We start from the raw sequence: 23,039 nt of genomic DNA on the forward strand, positions 1-23,039 counted from the left end.
TGGGGCTGTGGGGGGCAGACAGACTGACAGCTGGACCCCCCCCACCCCCATGGCTGAGCTGTTCCTCCATCACTGCTGAGAAGCAGCACTGAGTCAGCTGAGAGCACGGGGCTCTGACTGGGCCGCGTGTGACCACAGGGAGACAAAGGGGGGGGTGCTCCGGGGGTCCCACGGAACCCCAGGTTGGGGGCATGGAGACACACAGCAGCCCCGAGGGAAGGGGGGGGGCTTTGGAAGGACCTCCACTCTGTGCTCCCCAGGATGAGGAGGAGGGGGAGGAAGAAGCAGAAGAGCTCCTCGGGGTCCCCACAACCACTGCGGTGTGGCAGCAATGGAAGCTTCAAGGCTCCCCCCCCCCCCCCCCAACTCACAGCTGCTCCACCTCCAGCAGACTCCCCCCCCCCCCCCCCCAAGGGGTCCTCCAACCCCACACCGCACAGCAGAAGAGCTCCTTTGTGGCAGCAGAGGCACCAAAGGTCCTTTTGTGCTTTTATAGAAAAGAGTCACGGTATAGAAGATGGAAATACAAACAGTAAAAGCCACCTCGTGAGTCTGGGGGGGGACAAAGGGGGGGGTGGGGGGCAGCAGTCCTTCAGTCCCAAATCCTCCGGGCAATGGGAAGCACTGCACTGTGGTGCTGAGTGACCCCCGGGCAGCACTGAGCCTCCAGGAGAGTTCAGAGAGTTCAGCAGTCTTTGACCACCGCCAGACTCGGGTGCCTCTTTCTTTCCTTTACACGGGGAGGTTTACATTACAGCCCCCCCCCCCCCCCCCCCCCCCCCCCCCATCTCGGGTTTTACTCTGAAAAAGAAGGGAATATGTTCAATTCGGGGAACTCCTCGTTGTTGTAGTTGGGGCCTTGGTCTCCCAGCATGGTCAGCATGTCCTGCGGGGCAGAAGAAGAGAGTTTGGGTTAGAGCAGCATGGCACAACGCGGTCATTCTACGTCCCCGGGACCCCAAATCCCCACCCCACACCCCCAGGGCTCAGCCCTCTGTGCTCAGGACCCCATCCCCACGTTTCTGTGGGATGTGGGGCAGTGGGGAGGGGATGGCTGGACTGGGTGAACTCCCATCTCTTCCAACCCAGGCAGTTGTGTGACTGTGTGCCCTCCGCAGCTCAGCTCTGCATCTTTAGGGTCAGGGTTTGGTTGGGTTTGTTATTTTTTTCAGATTATGGGGATTTTTGCTGCTTGCTTTCTTTAAAGGAGAGCTGGAAGGGTTAACCCGGCAGCAGAACCGGTGGGATTTCGCACCGATTATGGCACAGTGGGACCCAAAGCTGACCACGCAGGGCAGCTCTGCCCGTTGGCTGCAGCCCCACCGGTGAGCCCCAAAGCTCCAACCCTCCCTGGAACCCACAGACGGGAGGGATGGATGAGCAGCTGAGCACCCAGCACTCATCCCACGCGGGGAGATGGCCCCACGTGTCCTCGCTCAGGAGGGGAACGGAGCACGGTCTTACTGGGAAGGCCTCAGGCTGGCTGGGCTGCTGCACGTGCTGCTCCCCGGCCGCCGTGCTGTGGTGCTGTCCTTGCCACTGCGGCCACATCCCCACTCCTTCAGCTGCTGCCCGGGGTTGGAACGGGGTGGGGGTCTGCGCTGCATCCGTGGCTGTTCAACAGGGATGGAATCAGCAAACGTTTCCTGCTGCCGCCCGTGGCTGTTTCTTTGGGAGGGCGTTCCCAAGCACACGGCTCGCTCTGTGGCACTAAGCCGTCACGTGGATAACGGAGACGTCCCCCAGAGGAGGCACTGAGCCACATTAAGGTGTGTGTGGGATTCCAGAGCGCTCCACGCCCCCTCAATGAGCCCCCAAACTGACGGAGGTCCACCCGAAGCCATCGTCACACTGAGATGGCAGTTTGGGCTGCCAAAGGCAGCAGGGAGGCAGCCGTGCTCAGCACCCACACATCCCCAACAAGCAGAGAGCACGGAGTGCACCCAGGCTGTGCTTTATGAGGGGCTGCCCCCCGACGCCCCCCCCAGCACCCCATGCTGCACTCACTGAAGCCCGCACTGCGGCCGGAGAGGTTTGGGTACGCGGCACTGCTGGGGGAAGCTGTGGAGCCTGGAGCTGCCATGGGGCTGAAGGAGGCCGGGGTGCCCTGGAACGTCCCCATGCTGAACGAAGGAGGCCGAGTCTTCACTGCCTGGGAGGCCACCTGCTGTAAGGCAGCAAGAAAGGGGAGGAAGGAGAGAGGCGCTCACTGTGAGCCTTCTCTGAACCGGGGAGAGGCGCTGCCGGCCGGGCTCACGTCTGCACGATTTGCTGCATGCAGAGCAAAGTGCCCCTCTCCACCCCCCAGAGCTGAGCTGAGCGTTGCAAGTGCTCATCTCTGCCTGCAGGAACACAAACAGCAACCAGCAGCGATACAGGAGGAGGGAAACGGTCCTACGGCGCTTCAATCAGCGCAGATACCACACTCTCCCCCTCCCATCCCTTCTCCCTCCAGGGTTTCCTCAATGCAAACGCCAGAAAGGAGCCCACTGGAGCCAAAGGCTGCAGAGAAGCGCGGGGCCAAAAGGGGGAGCGCGGGGCGGCGCAGCGATGCAGCCCAGCGGCCGTTGGCTCCGCAGCTCTGCGAGCCGTTCTGACCCCAAAGCGAGCAGCAGAAGCACCCAGCAGAGGTCAGCGCTGAGCTGAGAGTTCGGGCTTTGCTACCTGGGCTGCGAACGCCGGTCGGGTCCCGGCAGCCCAACTGCTCCCGCTGACCTGAGCCGGGCTGGCGTGGCGTGAGATCTGCGCCAGGATCCGGCCTGCTGCTGCCGGCTGCTGCTGGATGATGTTCACTGGAGGCACCATGCTGCTGCTCCTGGAGGAGGAAAAGGCCCTCAGATGGATTCCACGCACCACACACAGACCAGCAAGTGCTAACAGTGCCCGTTGGCAGCTGCTGGGGGGGGGGAAGGCAGCACAAAAAGCTGCAGGGATTCCCCCACCGTGCCCACGGCCACCACAATGCCCTGCAGGCACAACCAGCAGCAGCTGCTGGGTTTGTGGACGCGCTCTGCTCACCCAGCTCAGTTCTGGGGCTGCAGCCTATGCAAATCCAGAGGTGCAGCCACCCCACAGACCAACTGTGGTCAGCAGAGGGACAGCAGGGGGAAAAGTAGGGCTGGGAGGTGAAGGCGATGGGGAGGACCCGAACAGCAGCAGCCAATGGTCCCGCAGGGCTCCTCGGACCCAAAGCAGCACCAGCAGGGCAGGGAGCACACAGAACCACTTTTCTTCCCCTCCTCTGTACCCCGAACCCAAAAGCCAACGCCTGCATGGGGCCCCCCTGCATTCCTGAGGGGCTGAGAGCATTTGCAGAGGGTGGCAAAAATGGAATGGCAGCAGGATAAGGGAAAAGCCAAAGGGGGTCACTGAAAAACGCAGCGCAGGAAACCTCACCTGAAGTTCTCAGCGGGCCGCGATGGTGTGAAAGCGTTTCCCTGGGGAAAGAGGGTGGGGTTGGCAGGCACTGAGCTGGCAGGAATGGCTTTGTTCTGGTCTGCAGAGAGAGGTTCAGAGTGAGCCCACGTGAAGGAACGGTTCTGGAGGCAAAGCATTGAGCACAGCTGTTCCTTATGCAGACATGGGACTCCAGGCGGTACTGTAAGAGCCCAATTAATGTGATTTTCTCTCCATTTTCTAATCAGCTTTGAACCGAGGTCCTCTGGGGTTAAAGTACCCACTCAGCCTGGGGACACAGCACTGCTCTCTGGGCACAAAGGATCACCAACACAGACCTCCCACCCTCAGAACCGACCCACGTGGAAGCAGAGAACACCCAAACCCCAGTCAGGTGAACGTGCAGTGTGTCCCAGCACTCCCTACCTGCATTGATGCTGCCGTAGATCTCCCCAAACCTCGGGTCCCTCTCCTGGTTAAAGAGGCTCTCTGCCTTCTCCAGAGGTTTGCTGTGCTCCGGGCCAGCAGCACTCACGGGCTGCACAGGAACCTGGGAGCAGGGGTGAGTGTAAGCACTGAGCACAGCAGCACAGAGCAGGACAGCCCCGCAGGCAGCGGGCCATGCTGCTCCCTGGATCCCTGACTGCTCCCATCAGGGCAGCACGGCCAGGAGAGCCCACGGGGCAGGGAGGAGCTGAGAACACCTTCCTACCCAAACCCAACCTCAGCTCAAACTCAGCCAGCTGCTTCTGAAGGCCCAGGAGAAGGGGATGATCTGAACAAGACGAGGGGGGCAAGCAAAGCCCCCTGCATTTACCTGCGCGTGGTCGTACCCGGCCAGGCTCTCTCTTCCTGGGACCACTTCCAACTCTGTCTGTTGTGGCTGCTGCTGCTGCCTAAAATAGAAAGTGTTTGTAACAGGAGAAGGGTGGCTGCTAAAAACCATTGCTGAGGAAACGGATCCTCTGCAGTTACACCAATGACTGATGAGCCCAGAGGAGTTCACTGCTGCAGAGAGGAACGTTGGGGGAGGAAGGCTATTGGACAGGAGGGCAGAACCAGCGAGAGAGGCACAGTAAAAGGAGCTGAGCACCTCCTGACCTTGAGGGCAGCTGTGCTGTGCCCATCTCCAGGGGAAGGCTGACACTCTGCCCCAGCTGGGGCCTCTGCATTGGGTTTGATAGGGCAGGCCGAGAGTCCTGGCTTGAGTTCCTTTAAAGCAAAGAAGAAGGGGAAAAAAAGAGAAAAAAACAGATTTAAAAAACACCAAACGAGAGCAAACAGCTGAGAACTGCCTGCAGGAGGACGTGTCTGCATCAGGCAGGAGTGGAGCTGGTTTTGCAAAAAGCTCTTCGAGTGAAGGATCCTTCCTCCCAGTCTGCATTGCCCCTGAGAGCAGGGCTGGCCATGGAACACAATGCTAACCATCCATGGGCTCTGCCCCCTCCAACCCGGAGCAGCCTACGCCACTCCTGTGCCACTGCTACAGCACAAGCAAAGGTTGGGGGGGGGCTATAAATGCCCCATTTCCATTTCAATCTACACCTCTCCAGAGCTGGAGCCTGCCGAGGCCACAGCACTTCTAGCCTCTGTGACCCACACGTCGGTGGAGTTCTTTACGCTCTTCTGTTCACTGTCAGAAGTCATTTTCCTCCCAGAAGAAAGGAGCAGAGGTGCAGCGTTTTCTCAGCAGCTCTTTTGCAAGCTGCAGGTTCTGAAGCAGTGCCTGATCCTGGAGAAGGAACAACGTCACACCAGTGACCCATCAGAGGTGCACACGGATAAACTGCATCACAAACACACACTGCTGCACCCCTGGTCTGAGCCCGCACGGCACTTCTGGAAGGTGTGAGTATGGATGTGAGAATGGATATGTGTGGAATGATTGAGCCCAAAGAGATATCTCCATTGCCAGGACAGAAATGAAGCCTGCACGGCACACAGCCCTGCACTCAGACCACGGCTCTTTACAGCCAAAGGGATTTGACTGACCCTGCTCAGCTCAATGCTTTCTCATCACAACACAGCACTGTGCCACTGGAGGGAAGGAAGAAGTGCTACCTGCGCTCCTGGTTCTGTCCTCACCTCAAATAAAGCCCAAATCCTGCCTTTCCACCTGCCCACAGGCACAAGCAATCTCGCCTGACCCGCAGAGTTCCCAGCCGAGCCCGAAGCTACGAACCACAGACAGGAGGTGTTTTTCCCTTTGTTTCAGCTGCTGCTCCCCTGTAAGGGCCTTGCAGCTCCTCCAGGGGACAGGCAGCACCCTGATGGAGCACTGCGTGCTGCCAACCCACCGAGACAGACAGGAGGGCAAAGAAGAGAGCAGCAGTGAGGGCAGTCTGCCCCGAGCACCGCTCAGGAGCTCCTTCCGAATCCAAGCACGAACTACAGGAGAAAAATAAGCCTTTAACTTCCTACCATCAACTGTCCTGCTCATGGGAAAAGCCACTCCGGAGCAGCCGCCCCCCTGGATGGGACAGCAGGGGCTGCATTCAGGTGTGAGCTCCACTAAGCTCAGAGCTCTGAACTCAAACACACAGACACAAACTTGCTCCAGTAACCAGGGTGAACCGAGGGTAGAGCCGAGCCCTACCACCGAGACAGCCAAAGGGCTTTTCCTGCACTCTGCAGTCCTTTAGCATCTGCCACAGCCCAGGAAAAGAGCACTCAGGGATCTCCTAGCTTCTCCAGGGCCTACACGCATGCTGATGGGAAGCTCGGTGAGGGAGAGGCCAAAGCTCCCGCGGTTCTGTGCTGCTGTTTATTCTGGGGCAGGATCCCATCGGGTTCGTGTGCTACCACTGGTGGTTGGCAAGTCATTTCCATGTACATACTTGACGTTGGTGTTGGTACAGATGATGTACTCAATTTCATCCGAGTAGGGGTTCTGGAAGGTAAAGGAGCTGGTTCTCATCCAGAGCCATTCCCGGTTTTTGGATCGGAATCGGAACATGACTGACAGAACCTGGCCTTTTAACTTCACCACCTAAAAAAACGTAATGCCATCAGTAGGACCTGATAAAAGAAGGGGTTGAAGAGCAACCTGCTTCTGAGCCACCCCCCCACTAAAAGCTGCGATGGCCCTTCTGCCCTGAATCCCTTCCACAATCACCTCCTGACAGCTGAGCAGCACTGCTGCTATTCCCTCACACTACCCCGAGACCCGAATGATATGGGAGGGGGGAAATCTAACAGCACCACTGTGGCTTTTGCTTTCCTGATCTCTTTGCACTGGTGAGATGTATGAGAAAACCTGCAGCAAAAGAAGCACGCAGCGTGGCTTCTGCTCCCGGCTATTGGGACGAATGGACATGAGCAGCTCTTTTCTGGAGTCATGAAAGCACGGGGCAGTCTTACCTGCCCTGCCACAAAGTCCAGCGCCCTCAGAAATAAGAGTAACCACAACAGGGCAAACAAATCACATCCATTCCGAGCTCTGCAGCACTGGGCTGGGCCCTAGGGATGAACCAGTGTTTCAGCCACAGAAGCATGTTGGAGTAGGCTCTTTGTAAGCATGTCTCTGGCCCTAAAAGCAGACTGGACCAGCAACCAGAGGATGAATTCAAGAATCAGACATCAGATGCTTCTGTTTTGTTTTGCACTACTGCAGTTTTGTGACTGTATCTGTAACTGCTTGCCATTCCTAAGGTTTATTCTTCTGTGGTTTTTTTTTTTTCCAGTTATGTTTCGTTCCTTTGCAAGCACCAACACAGAGCCTAATTTGAACACCACACCACACGCAGAGGGGTACTTTAAGGGTTTTACCTGCTGAAAGCTGTCCCGCAAAAGCTGCTGGTCCTCTGGGTGGCAGAAATCCACAATGTCTTTCCCCAGAAGTTCCTAATTTTAAAGCAATTGGGAGAGAGATGGAGGCAGTTTGCATCAGGAGCTCACACTCCCTCAGTTCCATTTCAGAGCTGCTCCCCCAGCATCACCCCTCCCCCTCCAATCCCCGTTACACAAACCACAACTGCAGGACCTGCTGTGCTGTATTTAAGCACAACAGCATCTGACTAACGTTTGATCTCCAATTCATACGGAGGCAAAAGCAATCTTAATTGACATCTGACATAACTCAGAGCTGCTGGCTCCATCCACGATCAAAGTACTTCAGAAAGTGGATGAAAAGCAACCGCTGGAGGAGAAACACACGCCTGCTTCACTCCCTGGGCACTGCTTGGCCAGGTCTGTTAGACAAGCAGGGCCGTGACGCACAAAAGAGGGAAGGAAAAAAGCAAGCCTGAGCAGCAGCTCATGCTTAGGAAGCTCCTGCTGTTCTCTCACCTGTGGCTGGTAGCCAACAGTAGCCACACAGCGGTGGTCTATGAAGGTGAAAATGCCTTCCGTGTTGTGCCGGGAGATGAACTCTGTTGGCTGACAAACATTGCTCATGTCTGTACAGTTGGGCGAGCTGGTGACCTGCAAGGAAAGGTAGGCACTGACAGCTGACCCTGTGAGAGCTGCCCTGTCCTGGCCAGGCAGTCCTGCAGGAGGATCTGCAGCCGTCAGGGAACACAGCTCAACTGTGCAGACTTTTAGGATGAGGAACACTGAACCATCGGAAGGTGCTACACACCTGGAGCCTGCCAATAGCCACGAGGCAAAACTTGCTGCCCTGGCCAGCATCCGGGTCATCATCAGGCAGTGAAACACCTGAGAGAAGAGGGCCAGAAATTCCAGCAAGGTCAGTACAGGAAGAACTGTTGATTTCAGAGAACAAAAGGCAGACGTGCAGCTTTGGCTCCGAGACACTTCTCCACTCCATTTTGTAACTCAGAATTCTTTTCCATGAAGGAATTTGTTAAGTTAAGCTGCCTTCCCACTCCCTGATCTTGCCAGAACAGTTCAAGTTCTCTCACTTTCAGCTAGCAAATCAGACAGCCTACCATGACTCTTGCCCTCTACAGAGGGTACTGTTCAGACACAAACCTCTCTCATCCCACATCTGCAAAGATCAGTTCAGTCCCAACACAACAGTGACGGATGTGTACAGACAGCATTTGCTTGCACTTTTAGTTCAGAGCCACGTGTCCTCTGGCACAGCTGGGGGCTTTGCAGAGCTCTTACCTGCAGGGGGCCAGGCCTTGATGTAACCCGTGCAGTGCACCACCACGTAGTGAGGCTCTCCATCCTTCGTCGCACCTAAGCCGTTCCTTGGGAGAGAGAAGCAGTTCTGATTAGGCCACGTGTCAAATCAGGTCAGGCAAGGTCTGTAATTGCCTTCCAAAGAACTTCCACAGAATGTCTCAGAGGTAAAGAGAGACTTAATGTAAATGTGGGAGCTCTGAGGACGCAGACTCAAAGTCAGAAGGGACCTCGGGACTTCTGGGTCCTTCCCTGCAGGGCTGCCTTCCAGGTGGGCGGCCCTCATAGGTCAGAATCTGCCTCAGCTTCTAATTAACACATAGACACCATCCACCAGAGCCCAACAGCAGCAGTCTGAAGAACACGTGGCTTTAAACCGACTTCAAACCCAAGTCTGGAGTAAAGGAAGACTGATCTGCATTAGGATGAACTTTGGTTCCTCCTCCAGCACTTCTCCTCATGCTCTTCTGTGAGCTGTATGAGCTCACAGTGCCCCCAGCACATCCCCAGAACTGCTGGAGAGCTGTGACCCCTCCTGCTCCCAGAGGCTTTGCCCATAACCCTCATCTCACTCACCTGCAGCGATTCCTCATGAAGCTGAGACGATTTACAGACACTGCATCCACCGAGCTGTTGCCACACCTGTACCAGAATAAGGAGTGAGGGGGAAGAAATGCTTTTGTCTTTCTTAGTCAATCTCACCATCGTGAATTAGCCAAAGTACTCTATAAGTGGGGATGAACCTTCCGACCTCCATCACACAGATGGAAAGCACTCATTCTGGGTGCTTGAAGAAGAGCAGTGACACGTGGGGGTGAAATGAATTGTTACTTGAAACTGAGTCTCCTATAACAGCAGAGAGCCATCTTAGCACAGGGCAAAGAAACTCAGCTGCCAGCTCTGCATGGAAAGCTGCGCCACGTTGCATCTTATCCACATCAGAATGAGCAAAGAGAGTTGGAATGAGTGAGTTCAGCTTCAGCCTCAAGTGATGCCCCTGAGGGTTCTCCCCATTACCTCATGCGGCAGATGAAGGATCTCCGTGAGCCCATGCACATCCTCATGGACTGCTGCCCCTCCTTCTTCACAGTTCCTGTCTTCAAATCCAGGATGCGACCTGAAGGAGGAAGGAGAACCCAGAGGTTACTGCAGTCCGAGTCCTTTCCCCAGCACAGGCACCAGGCAACGTGATTAGGAAACCATCAAGAGAGAAGTGTCACCAATGGTACCTTTAGATGCACTCTCAGGGGGGGCTGCAGGATCCTTGTTAGAAAGGCACCAGGGTTTGGTTCCTTCTACAAAGGGAAGGTTTTAATCCAAGTCCTTCGCTGGCTTTCGCTCTGCCCTCCCCTGCCCGCCCTCCCGGGCTGCATTACCTGTCAGTGCGTTCTCTGACGTGGAGAGCTGCTCCCTCAGCTTGCCCACATCATCTGGGTGCACCTGGTCGTACAGCGTGCTGCCGAACCACTCCGACTGGGGCTGGTTGAGGACGGGAGTCACGGAGTCGGAGACGTAAACCACCCTGCCGGTCTCACAGGACACGATGAACAGAAAGCCATCAGCTGCCTCCAGGATCAGGTGTTTGAGCTCCTGTGGTCACAACACACAAATCACTCTTACTCCAGAGATATGCAGGTGACGCCCTCCAAGCCCCCCCCACCCCCTGCGCCCCCACCTCCACCACCCACAATTAACCCCCCCAGCCCCCCGCCCCGCTCTTTGATGGGGGTGCTCCCCACAAAGCAGCCCTAAGCCAAGACCTGGTCGGTGAGGAAGGAGGGTTTGTAGGTGCCATCCGTGGAGGTGTTGCCTGTGCCACGCAGGGACTTCATGTGGGACACGGCCATGCGTAAGATGGTCAGCTTGTCTGGTTTGCGTGCCAGGGCGCTGCAGGTGGGCACCATGTCGGACAGCTCGGTGATGTAGGCAGTCATTTTGTTCCTCCGCCTACGCTCGATCTCGCTGTGATTCTCCCTGCAAAAGGCCGGGGAGGAAAGCAGGAAGATGGAGTTACCACCAGGCCAGGAGGCTCCGCTGCTTTCCCAACGCTCCCAGAGTGCAGAACACAGAGATGCATTGGGGTCACTGGGAGTTAGAAGGACTGCAAGCACCTCGCATGCTGCTCGTGCACAAAGGGACGCAGGAACGAGTGCAAGGAGAAGAGTCTACAGCTGCACCTTCCTTGCTTTGGATGAGAGAGCCTCACTTGACGCCACGCTGCTTCCCTGCTATCTCATGAAGGCTACAAAGCTAGGCTATGCTCCTTGAAGAGACAAAGAAGCTTTTCCATCACCTCTGGAACGCTTCATGCCAGCCAAAGGACTCCTTCCTTCACCACAGCCCCTGCTCTCAAGGGGGGATTCAGCAGACTCCATCAGGAGCAGCACAGCACCGCTCCCTGGTTGAGGACCACACACATCCCACCACCTCCATTAACCATACGAGGAGGCCAGGGCTGCAATTAAGACCTAGATATCTAAATTACAATGGACAAACCTCACCTTGCCCTGTCCTCGTGGAGATACTCTCAGTTAGACTGAGGTCTCCTTATAGCAACGTGGCAGAAGGGGAAGCTCCGGAGCAGACACGGCCTGACTTGTGCACCAACCGAGGCCAACAGGGACAGCCCCTCTGCCAGGCAGACCCCTGGGTGCACACACAGCCCTAACACAGCCCTGCAACGACTGCTGACCACCTACTGCCCTTCATGAGGTTCTTCACGCTCTTTTGCGAGCCTGCTCACAAGGCACGTTCCTCCCCAGGTCCCTGGGGGTCAGGATATGACTTTTCAGACCTGGTCCTTCCTATCCAGAGCTGCCACCAAGTGGGTTTTCCCCAGAACAGAACCTACAAGCCAGGTTTCCTATACAAAAGGATGGATGGGATCTAAGGAAGCAGTGATGGGAACATGGAATGAGATGAGCGTGGGAGGAACACAGACAGGCAAGTGAGTTAAAGACGACAAAACACGAGAAGGGAGCACTGAGCACCAGGTGTGTGCAGCCATACAGCGACTGCGCCCCTCACTGCGAGGAGGTCAGAAAAAGAAGTGCTTAATTATCACACTCACCTTCAGTTCAGCTTCTCCAAACCTGCACGCTGAAGTGTGCAAACAAAGCTACCTCCACTAAAAGGCTATTGGGAAACCTCCAGACCTCTCACTGCCAAGCAGTCCTCACTCCACGCTGTGTGTGACAGCAGGAAAGGGCGGCTGCTTCGTGGGAAGGTAAATCCACAGAACACTGCTGCGTGTGCTGCACTCAGCCCCACCTCTCAGTCTTCCTTATCTCCTCAAATATTTAAGCTATGCACCACCACAGTAAGGGAAGGCTGTGCTGGGGGGGTCCCGTGTTTAAAAGCAGGCAGATGGGATCAGCTGAGCAGAACTGAAGCCTTCTCAGCTCCACGCTCTTCCAGCCCCACACAGTAAGAACGAATCCAGGGTGGAACAGCCCAGGGAAGCGACAGGGCAAGTCTGCAGGATGGCAAACCACAAAGCAGGCCATTCTCTGCAAATTATCAAAATAAATTATAACCAAAAAGCTGTGGGTGGCAAGCAGTAAAAACCCTGATGGCTTTTTCAGCTGTTTTTTGTTATTCTGCAGTTTGGCTCAGGGAGGGGCACACTTTGGGGCAATGCTTTCCTGCAGCCCATGACAACACACCTCCACCAGCTGCTGCAGATGTGCACTCTCAGGGTATGATTCTGTATTAAGGTGTAACAGTGCAGCATTGGAGATGAATGCTTCAGCCATTTCAGTGAGAGCCCTACAAAACTCCAATGCCTACAAAACTACAATCAGGAATCCAGGGAATAAAGAGAACCCTGTTTGCAGTAAGCCTGAGTTGTTCCCATGGAAGGGCTTTAACTTCCCTGGATGTTTTTGTTTTGTTTTTTTTTTTTACAGGGCCACAAAATGAAGAGGTAGGAAGAAATAACCAACCTGCACAAGTACAGCTCTGAACGTCTGCTCTGACATGAAGTCAGCATTCCTGTGCTGAACCCCAGTGCAGAAGGAGGCCCATGGCACCCTGAGCCAGCACAGGTTAGCAAAGCTGCAGTGCTGAGTGAAGCAGCAGCCCAAGCATGCTCTGCCCGGCAGCTTTCAGGGAACAGATCCTCCTGTGTGCTGCTCCCCACAGACATTCTTGCAGCAGGACTGGATGCCTTTCCCCTCCTATTTCCAATTACACAGCAATTTCCAGCAGTCTGTTCATTTTCAAGTCCTCTACAGCAGCAGTGGGGGGAAGGAGGGGGACAAAAAGGAGGAGGGATGCCTAGAGAGACACAAAGGAAAGGGAATACTCTGCTGGTCCATGCTTGCAATCTCCGTTCTCCTACCTGGCAAGTCTCTCCTTATCCGCTGAACTCTGCTCATCATCAGACCTAAAAATAAAATCAGCGAGCTAAGCTCAAATGGAAAAAAGTTGAATGGAATGAGAAGAGTGGGAGGATGCACGAGGAAACCCGGCCTGCAGGCACGCCTGGTCTGCAGAGGAGTGGTTCCATGAAACAGAATGGGTGCTCTGCACCCTTACACAGTAGAGCAGTGCCAGCCAGGTTGTTTTAAAGCTTTAAGACATTTATCAGATGGTGAAACAGGTGGGGGGGAGGGGGGGGTTGTGTGGCTGAGTGCAGTTTGCTCAGTGCAAGATTAAGAGGTTAATGGCACAGCTACAAATGGGGCCCCGACCACATTCAACTGACCTTTCTTTGGAAGGAAAAGGAAATAAATCAAGGAGAGCCTCTTTGGTGTTATGAGCAAACCAGGAAAGCAGATTTAAGGAAAAACAACATCATCTGAAGACAGCTGGGCTCACAGACAGCACAGCTCACGGCCAACAACACACATCTATGCAACGCTGCTACACAGACAACACAGCTGCAGGACCTGTGGCACACGTGGATATTATGTGCCCCATCTACAAGGCAGCAGACGTCCCCAGCAGCCTGCCTGCACCGCCAGCTTGCAGGAGGAACCTGCAGACCCTGCTCTGCCAAGGCCGGTGTGGTTTTCCCCTTGAGATCTGGCTGCCCTGGATAACAAACTGCCATACAACTGCCAAAAGCTGCAGCTTCTCAGTGAGGGAGCCACAGAGCTCAGCCTCGCAGAGACAGCAAGGCATGTACTGTGTGTCTTGGGTACAGCATACAGGAGGAGCACAATGTGAGCCTAGAGCTCACAGGAGGGAACAGAGCTGCTGGCCAGCTCACACCAAATATCACCCACCTGCTTGAATTCAGACCAAATCAACTCACTTATAAAAGCTGGAGAGCCTCAGTTTAGAAGTCCCACTGGTTCTGAGGGGGATGATCAGCATGCCAGCAAGCTGAAGTGTTGGCTCTGCCACCTTTACCTCCATGCAATGAGATGCTGAGAGGAGCCCATTGCTCCAGGTGCAGCACGGTGCAGACATTTGGGGAACCTTCACTCCCATCCCACCCATCTCACTGCACTGCACGACCTCGGGGGAAGCACAGGAAAAGGCCTCACACCCACATTGCTCCCAGTGCACCCAGAGGTGAGATCTGCCCCACAGCACAGCCGCCCTCCTCTCAGCAAGAGGGACAATGCTGGGCCCCCACAGAGACAGCCTGGAACTCACAGAGCTCAGCCAGAACAAAACGAACCCATGAAATAGTTCTGTTCAGCTCCACATGCTTCAGAAAACCAAAAGAAACACCAACAGGTAGAGGCAAATCATTGCCCACAGTGTTACTCCATTTACAGGAAGCCTCTGCTGAGCTGCCCACAGAGCACACAAACCACACACAGCTGAGCACAGGATTGGCCAGGAAACCCCAACCAAGTAAAACTTGAACTAAGCAAGAGAGAAAAGAACGAGAGCCCAAAGCAGCAGCTAAAACACTGAGAAAGACCATCAGCTCCTCATAGTTGTAATAAATTGGTTCAGAAAAAACATCAAGGGAGACATCTGGGTCCTTTGGTGTAAGTGCACCTTCCTTCAGCGGAGAGGAATCTCACTGATGGAGAGCAGGGCACTGCAGCACCCCGTACAGCAGGGCAACCAAAGTGCACCACAGCACATCCTTACCTGGCAAATCGCTCCTTATCGTTTGGCATCGGGTCGTCATCACACCTGGGAGGAGGGGGAGGAGAATCATTACATGTTCACACTTATTCCAAAGACACTGAGAGAACAAAGCTTAACAAATCACATAGAAGAAGCCTGGCGTGGAGCAGGTAACTGCATCCTGCTGTGCATCAGCAATCCGGAACCACACTCTTCATTTACCTAGTTCAAGTAATTAAGCTGGACATTCCCATCACCTAAATTGTTTTCCACATCGCATTGCTATCATGGTCATCTCGCTCAGTAATTCAAGTAAAAACACACAGAGCAATGGATTAAACTGAGCTCTGGAGATGCAAACCAACAGTTGCATGCAGAGGACCTCAGGGGCAGCCCCTGTGCCCACGGGGGCCATTATAACCACAACACCATTTGCAGTCATCTCTAAATGATCAACTGCCCAACCCTAAGCCATGGAGTGAGACTGCAAGAAAATGACAGAAGAGCTTCCAAATCTTCTGCACTCCATATGGATCGTGAGGAGATGCCTGCAGCCCTGCCAGCTCCACGGGAACAAGGACGTCTCTGGAATTGGAGCATCTTCACAGCAGATGTAAATGCAGAAACACACATCTGAGGCACCAACAAAAGCACAGCACCTCACTGTGGTGCCAACAAGGCACTGGGCAGAAGGTTTTTCTCCATGACAAAGAGGGGTCTGGCCAACAGCAGTGCTCTTACAGCGCTGAAACAACCAGGCTGAGGAGCAACCATGGGAAATGCTTTGCCTTTTGTTGGCACTGAGCTCTGTACCACCACTGGGAGCCCTCCCAGCCCTCAGTGCAGACCACGTGAAGTGGTGGAAGGATCCCTTCCTGGCCAGAGCTCCTCCAGACTCACAGAGCCACGTGCACAGCAGCTTTGGCAGCAGCTGCAGATGGAGGAATACTGCTTACTAAGAGAAACGAGCCCAAGGAAGCAGAGCACTGCCTCCTTCAGAGCCCCTCCTGCCTCCTGTGCTGCTGGAGCAGCAAGCTCCTCCTCGGGGGGATGCAGAGGCACCCAGCCCACACAATAGGAACTTCTGTACGTAAGGCTCTCCCTCACCTGAGGAATTTACTGTTCCCTTCGCCATCATCATCAAAATCAAGCCTGAAAAACAAGCAAGATGAGAATTATTAACCAAGCAGTTTCCCTTTCACAAGCTGCTTTTCCCTGAGTCCTTGCAGGGATTCAGACAACGTTTGAAAGGAGGATTTAAGTAACCCCAAGTACTGACATAAAACAATTTACAAAGTTTAGAGGAGAAGGCATTCTCTAATATGCATAGCACAGAGCAGGGAAACAGCTCAGAAGAGAGGCTGAGCACCACTGCATTCCTGCTCCACGTGTTCCAGATGTCAGAGCAGCAATGCCACAACTGCTCCTTGCTGCCCAAGGGACTGAGCATCACCCCACAGACCACAGCAGCTCAAAAGCTTGGGTCAGCTGTGAGCACACACGATACTAACAAGTGTATGTGAGAGGACAGAAAGGGCTTTTTGCTGCACTTCCTTCCAGGATGGAAAAGTGGCACACAGAGGCAGCACAGCACTGTGCTCCTAAACGAAGTGTGAGGAAGGAGCAGCAGGCAGCGTGTGGGAGCGACAGAGAATGGAGGAGAAGGAAAGTGAGCAAGGAGGAGGGCGGGGAGAGATTTTAATTAGCTGGGAAGTTAAGAGCAGATTTCTTGTGCCAGGAATCTAAGAGAAGCCACTCAATATCCTTTTAATTTGCAGAGGCATCTGCAGCAAGCAGAAAGCCTCCCACGAGCACACTGCGGCTTCCCTGCGCCCTCCCCCACAGACACACAGCTGTGGGGGTCTGAGTGGGGCACAGACATTCCCTGCTCTCTGTTGTGCTGCAGCAGTGACCTGCCTGTCCCACTGCTGCAGCCCTTGGGGAACAGCCCCTTTCTCTGACCCAACTCTTCCATCTCCCTTTTTTTTTTTGTGTGTCTAATACAGAACAGGGAAATGAGCAGCATAAAGCCGAGCACGGAAAGTAGAAGGAGTGAATGCAGGCACGGAGGCTTACCAGCAGACAAGCAGAAGGCTGGCTGCCCCACGCAGCTCACACTCCCTCATGCTGGGCTCACACTCACCCACACACAGCTCACACTCACCCAGGACGCCTCTTGGCTGCTCTCTGCACGATGCCTCCTCCAGTTTGAGCTCCAGCCCCGGGGTTCCCTGAGCCGACGGCTGCGCCCAGCGAGGAGACATCTGATGCCATCTCTAAACGGGGGGGGAAGAAAGATAAACCACTGCGACACCAAAGCTGCCTCCAGCTCGGGTGGGAGGGGATTCTCAGCCCTCCTTAACAGCAATGGCACCGTGGCGTCTGAAGCAGAGATTCTGTGCCATGTGTTCCCAGTCCTCCCATCTGCTGCCTCCCCACGCTCTGCACTAAGGGCCCATCTCAAGCTTGGAGCACATGCTGTTCTCATAAGCTCAGAAGCTTGGATCGTTGAATTAAAAGCTGCAGTCTCCTTTGTAGACAGAGGAGGAGTCTGATGTGATCTCGGGAAGGGGCTGAACCCACTCCCGGCTGCACAGCTCTGCAGAAGGGGAGAAGAGCTGCGGGTTCACCTCAACCACACTGACAGCACCTCTCAATGAAGGGTCTTCTCCAGGCTCAGGAGACAAAGAATTAATTAAGGCACCTTGAAACCCTTCACACAGCAGTTCCTATTCTGCAGTACCAACACAGAGGCACCATTACCACTCCCCAGCTGACCACACACCCACAGCAGCTCTTCCCCAAAATAATGCTGAGCACCTACAGAACCAGCAGGAAAGGGGCACCGGACCCAACTTAACACACAGACTAAAAGGCTTTGGGTTTTTTCCCCCCACACTGTTCTGAAATAAACCCTCTCTATCCACGTTTAGCAGCCGTGCTTCTTCGAGGTTTGCTCCAAAGCAACACAGGCACAGAACTCCCACCACAATCCTCCCCAGCTGAGCTGTGCAGAGCGCCCCGAAGGCTCCAAACAGCCCAAAGCACCACAGCAGTGCTGCTGTGTTGGGGCAGAGGGGACACACAGACCCACCAGGGCTGCTGACCACAGCATGGCAGCACTGACAGCTGCTTATGTACCAAACACTGCCACAGTGAATCCAAGTCAGGCTTCACAAACACCAAAAATAAAAGCAAAGGAAGCCCGAAGCTCTGGTGCAGCAAAATCTCAGCCGAGCCAATGGCAACAGGCACTGAGAGGCGAGAAGCAAAGGACAGCTGCACCATACAAACATCTGTGCAGCAACGCCCAATGGTAACTCCTCACCTCGAGCAGAGCACAACATTTCACATCCCACCCTCCCAAGAGAGGAAAAACCCACAGAATTATTTTCATCATCTGCTTTTCACGTTTTTCCCCCTCTTTTCCTTCACATTTTAACCCAACAGCAGCACTTCTGTGGGCAGACGTGGCTGTGCTGGCAGTTTGCAGCAGGGCTGTGCGACCACCAACCACCTCTGCTGGGCAGTTTGCTTTGTTGCCAGCAAACACTCTGACAACTTCTGGTATTCCTTCCACAATGCATCTTTTCCCCACCAGTAACACTGCCAGCCTGCACTGCTGCTCGCTTTGCTCCTCACACAGTGCTGCTGATGAGCTCTCCTCCTTACCAGTGCTTCCCAAAGGGGCTGCAGCACGGAGCAAACAGAGCTGGCAGCTCTGGAGCCCACAGAGCCAACTGCAACGCTTCCCTGCAGCAGCAGAACCTGAGCAGCACCGGGAGGAAATGAGGGCTCTGCTGGGAAGTCAGCACCAACGCCATCCATTCAACTCAGCTCTTGTGCTGTACATGAAATTGCTTCTCCTCCAAGCTGGATGGTCGCCGTGCCCCACCTCCATCATCCCCCACCTCCCTGCACTCAGTTGGAGCTGCCTCAGGCACTGCTGCTGATGCAGGACTCTCTCTATGCAGCCTTCCTCCCCACCAAGCAAAATCCCATGGTGCAGACAGCTGACAGCCAAAGGGCTGCGTTGGGTGCAGGCAAACCGGGGTGAAAGGTTCCTCCCCTTCTTCTGGGAGTCTGTGGCTCCTCATAAAGGCCATAAATCGAGCAGAAATAAATAAAGTTCCTGCAGTGCTGCTCTGTGTTCATTAAGGAGTGAGGAATTTCCGGCTCGGGGCAGGGGAAGGAAGCAGTGCTGTACGGTTCCTCTGCAGAGGGCAGCGCAGAGAAATGAAGGATCGCTGTGTGTACCTGAGTGGGGATGTGCCAGCATGAGTGCAACGCATCCAGGGCGGGAGAGGTTGGAGGACAGCGCAGGGAACGGCATCTCGAGGGGGGGCCGTGCAGCTCAGCCCCATGGGAAGGGCTCTGTTGCAACCATTGGCATCTCCACAACTTCAGAAATAGTCACAGACAACAAAAAAAAAACCCCAACCATTCCAAGCTGGGATTGAGGAGATGGGCAGCAGGAGCGGCCTGAGGGCGGTTTCCAACCGGTTGCTTTCCAGGGCCGGGTTCAGCTCAGCACATTTTTTGCTTACCAAGACTGAGTTGAAACCCACCCACGATTCAGCTCCCCACGGAGCTCAGTGCAGCACTCCTACCCCCACGGAACCCTCCCCACACAGAAGTTGGCTCCAAACAAACCCCCTTCGCACCGCAGCAGTCCCTGAGCACCAGCAGATGAACCACCCACCCATCCACACAGCGTCAGAAGCACTCTAACAACCCCGGTTAATCATGAAACCCATTAAGCAATCAAGGGGCCGGGAACCCCTATGGATATGGAGCGTACCCAGAGAAGCACCTCCCTCTGCTGTCAGAGCACGGAGCCGACGCCGGCCGCTCCGCTGTTCGTCAGATATTAAACACAGATGTTGATGTTTCTTTTCCCAGAGAACTTTTTGCTGCTCGGCCTTCCCTATTGTATGCACCACACCACTCTGAGGGCTACAGACGCTCCGTGGTGCTTTCACAAACATTTTCCTTTCTCCACTCACCACATCCTTGCAGGGCTGGCTCTCATCGTGCGTCTCCCACTCTCACCCTGCACAGCACAGCTCTCCTTTCCTCCTGACCTGCACGTCCTCCCTCTGCCAACCTGCGATGCTCTGAGCAGCTCCCAGCAGAGCCCTCCCCACCGCGAGCACAGCTGATGGCACTGCTGAACCACAGCCCTGCCTCCCTGGGATGCTGCAGCACGCAGGGAGCACCTTTTGCTGCACAAGGAGAACGCGAGTCTGACAGTCTCCCCCTCAGACCCATCTGCTGCTAACCTGATCCAGGAGTGCTCCTTTTTGGTGGCTTTGTTGTGTGTGGGGTTTTCTTTTCCCCGAGCCCACCAGCTCCGAACGTGGGATTGCTGCAGGATGTGAAACCACAGCTGTGCGTTTCCAGGCACCGGTTCTGCACCTCAACCACCACGGATGACCCAACGTGTTTTCTCAGCATCTGAAGCCACAAACCCTTCCTATCCCATCAGCATCCTTTCAAAAAGTCACCTTTGAGAGGTGACATCGAATCACTCTCGGTAAAGCTGAACAAGTCACACAACCCTACGGCCCGGCAGCCTCAAACCACAAGAGAGAGCAGTCAGCAACCACAAAACATGGCAGCAAAACAGTACAAAAGAGGCACAGAAGCTCAACTTCTGATCCCAGCCAGCAGACAGCAACCCCACAGCCCTGCAGCCCCCAGGTTACTGCAGGGATGGACAGACGGACTGCGGGTTTTGCTAGAAATCCAATGAAGTCTTCAGGATCCCATTCCCTTCCCTGGTTGCACGCTGCCAATGACAGCCAGCTGCCCAGACAAGGGCTCCCACTCGGCCATTGGCCACAAGGCAGAACAGGCTGAGCTCTGTGCTTCCTGCAGGCCTCGCAGCCCGGCTCACACACAGCTTCAAACAGGCAGTGAGGGGATCTGGAAGAGATCCTCCATCCCAGCAGCTGGGAGGGCAGCGGTTGGGGCTCATGAAGGAAAAACATCCACAAGGAAAGGGGGGAGAAAAGCAACAGAAGCCATAAAGGGCAGCAGAGTGCAGCACAGAGTGACACCGTGTGTGTAGGGCAGCGCTCCATAGGGGGACAAACCCACCCCCCCCCCACACACACACCCCCCCACACTCCCAAATCCTCTCACTGCTCCCCAGAACAACGCTCTGCTCGGCCAAACCCACCTCACCGCTCCCACCCCCAACGTGGGCCCCTCAGACCCCTTCCCCCACACTGACACCCCCAGGGCCTCCATTGGGGCAGCACTCCGACCCCCCCCACCCCCAGACAGCCCCCCACGCAGCCCTCCCGCCCCTCTCCTTCAGGCAGACCCCCTCCCTCACACAGCCTCTCCTCTCCTTCAGGCCCCCCCTCCCACACCCCCCTCAGCCCCAACCTCCCTATCCTCGGCCCCCACTATAAGAGCTGCCAACCTCCCCTCAGCCCCACTTTAACCCCCTCCCACCGCCCCCCGGGAACGCCTCTCCCGCTCCCGGCCCTCCCCGCGGCGCCACGTCCCCCTCAGCCCGAACCGCCCCGCGCTGCTCACCCGGGTTGGCGGCGGTGGCTGCCATAGCGCGGCCCGTCCCGCTGCCGCCCCCCCCCCCCCCTTCCCTCACCACCGCCGCCGCAGCCAAGATGGCGGCGCAGGAAAACCCTCCGCGCCGCCGCGCAGCGCGACCCGCCCGCCTCGAGGGGCGGGGCGAAGGGCGAGAAGTGGCTCTGCTATTGGTCCGTCGGGGAGGGGGCGGGGCGAAAGGGCGGCGTGGCGTTAAGTGACCGTGCCCCGCCCACATGGGGGAGAGGGCGTGGTCACATATGGGGGGCGTGGTCATGTGGGGGGCGTGGTCACAGAGGGCGTGGTTAAGGGCAGGGATGATGACGTCACTTTGTTTGTTTGTTTTGTCCCGAGCGAAAGAATCTGATGGGAATTGACTGGGATTGGGATTGGGATTGGGATTCGGACTGGGACTGAGGGGTTGGGATTTGGGTTGAGATTGGGATCAGGATCAGGATCAAGAGTGGGATTGAGGCTGGGATGTGGAGTGGTATTTGGGTTGAGGTTGGGATTGATATTGATATTGGGATTGGGATTGAGGTGGGGATTGGGAGCAGGAGTGGGATTTGGATTGGTGGTGTAATAAATACAACAAAGCTGAGAGGCGCTGCTGGAGGTGCTGCTCCTCCTTCCTGCACCGCTCTGCAGAGCAGCTCAGAGCTCAGTGCTGCAGTCCCCAAAGCTTTGCTCTGCACAGAGCCCACAGCAGCCCCTGCCCCACTGCAGGTCACCCCATGGGCTGGGGGGAGGTGGGGGGCCCAGGGCTGTCTGCTGGGGGGTAAAACACCCTTTGTCCTCCCCGTTTGCTCAACCAGAGCCACACACAAACCCTGGCAGGAGCTGCTGAGTGCTTCGTGACCCCTTTGATCCACGGGATCGCTTCTCCCCTTTGCAGGGAGCGGCTGAAAGGTGACGCTGCTGCGGTGTTATTGATGGCCCCGATGTCACCACGGCCCTGCAGTATTGATGAGGCCCAGAGAGGTGACATCCAGCCTCAGTGCCTCCGTGTGCCTGCACTATTCATGAGGCCCAATGAGGTGACAGAAGGCCGCAGCGTCACCACATCCCTGCACTATTCATGAGGGCAATTGACCGGGGACAGCAGAGAGCCACAGACAGCGGGGCGCAGGGCCGGGCGGTCCGTCTGTCTGTCCATCTGTCCATCTGGAGGGAGGTAAGGAGCAGCCCCACTCAGCGCACACAGGACAGGGCTCAGAGCTGGGGGAATTGGGGTTCTGCTCCTATGGGGTTGGGGTCCCACCTCGGTGGGGTGACGGCATCCACGGGGGCTGTGTTTGTTTGCTCCTGGAGGGTTATAAACACAAACAAATCTACATGTTTGGTGGCTTTTTTCTGGCACCAGCCTAAACAAACCTTCGCTTTTCCTCTTGCTTGTACACCCCTGTTTGCTTAGCATGGCTTTCCCACTTGCTCCTGTCCCCTCCTAACCCGAGCCACATCTGCTGGACTCAGTGATCCTTCCAGGTCCCTCCCATCTCGAGATGTTCTCTGATTCTCTGATTCTGTGGGAGCTCAGCCAAGTCCTGCTGTGCCTAACAGCCACCTGAGCAGTGCGGCTGCACACAGCACGTAATGGGGTATTTTCACCTGGGTTTTCCTGGAAAGCGGGCAGGCTGTGCAGGGAAGGGAAGCTGGGAGGGATGCCGCTGGGAACAGTGGGGCGCTTTGTCCTATGAGTGCTGCTTCTGTCCCTCCGCCCCCCTCTGCCCTGCAGGGATGTGGCCGGGGCTGCGTGCCTGAGTGCTGCCCGCATGGCCATCGATGTGGACCAGGGCTTCGCCATCGCCTTCGTGGTGCTCACGTGCCTCTTCCTCCTGGCCGTGATGGTGCGCTGCGCCAAACTCATCATCGACCCCTACAGTGCCATCCCCACCTCCACGTGGGAGGAGGAGCAGATCAACTGAGCCCCCCCAGTGCTCCCAGCATGACAACTCACGGCC

The 23,039-nt window shown here is 55.7% G+C and overlaps 1 protein-coding gene across 40 annotated transcripts; it reads right to left on the minus strand.

Moving 5' to 3' along the window:
- Positions 1–476: 476 nt before the first annotated feature.
- On the minus strand, positions 477–21,170 carry ARNT (aryl hydrocarbon receptor nuclear translocator). Of its 40 annotated transcripts, none has more exons than XM_015279989.4 (25): positions 21,070–21,170; positions 19,803–19,977; positions 16,685–16,796; positions 15,628–15,672; positions 14,542–14,586; positions 12,827–12,871; positions 10,245–10,458; positions 9,861–10,074; positions 9,714–9,779; positions 9,502–9,601; positions 9,061–9,126; positions 8,467–8,552; positions 7,976–8,052; positions 7,684–7,818; positions 7,165–7,239; positions 6,757–6,855; positions 6,234–6,385; positions 4,498–4,608; positions 4,214–4,292; positions 3,823–3,946; positions 3,397–3,496; positions 2,716–2,815; positions 2,008–2,164; positions 1,465–1,613; positions 477–886 (listed from the first exon to the last, which is right to left on the minus strand). In XM_015279989.4, the coding sequence occupies exons 2-25, from the start codon at positions 19,975–19,977 to the stop codon at positions 797–799; spliced, it is 2,616 nt and encodes an 871-aa protein (XP_015135475.2). In that variant the 5' UTR covers positions 21,070–21,170; the 3' UTR covers positions 477–796.
- Positions 21,171–23,039: the final 1,869 nt, after the last annotated feature.

This window comes from Gallus gallus, chromosome 25, assembly GCF_016699485.2.
Source record: "Gallus gallus isolate bGalGal1 chromosome 25, bGalGal1.mat.broiler.GRCg7b, whole genome shotgun sequence".
Taxonomy (NCBI): Eukaryota; Metazoa; Chordata; class Aves; order Galliformes; family Phasianidae; genus Gallus; species Gallus gallus.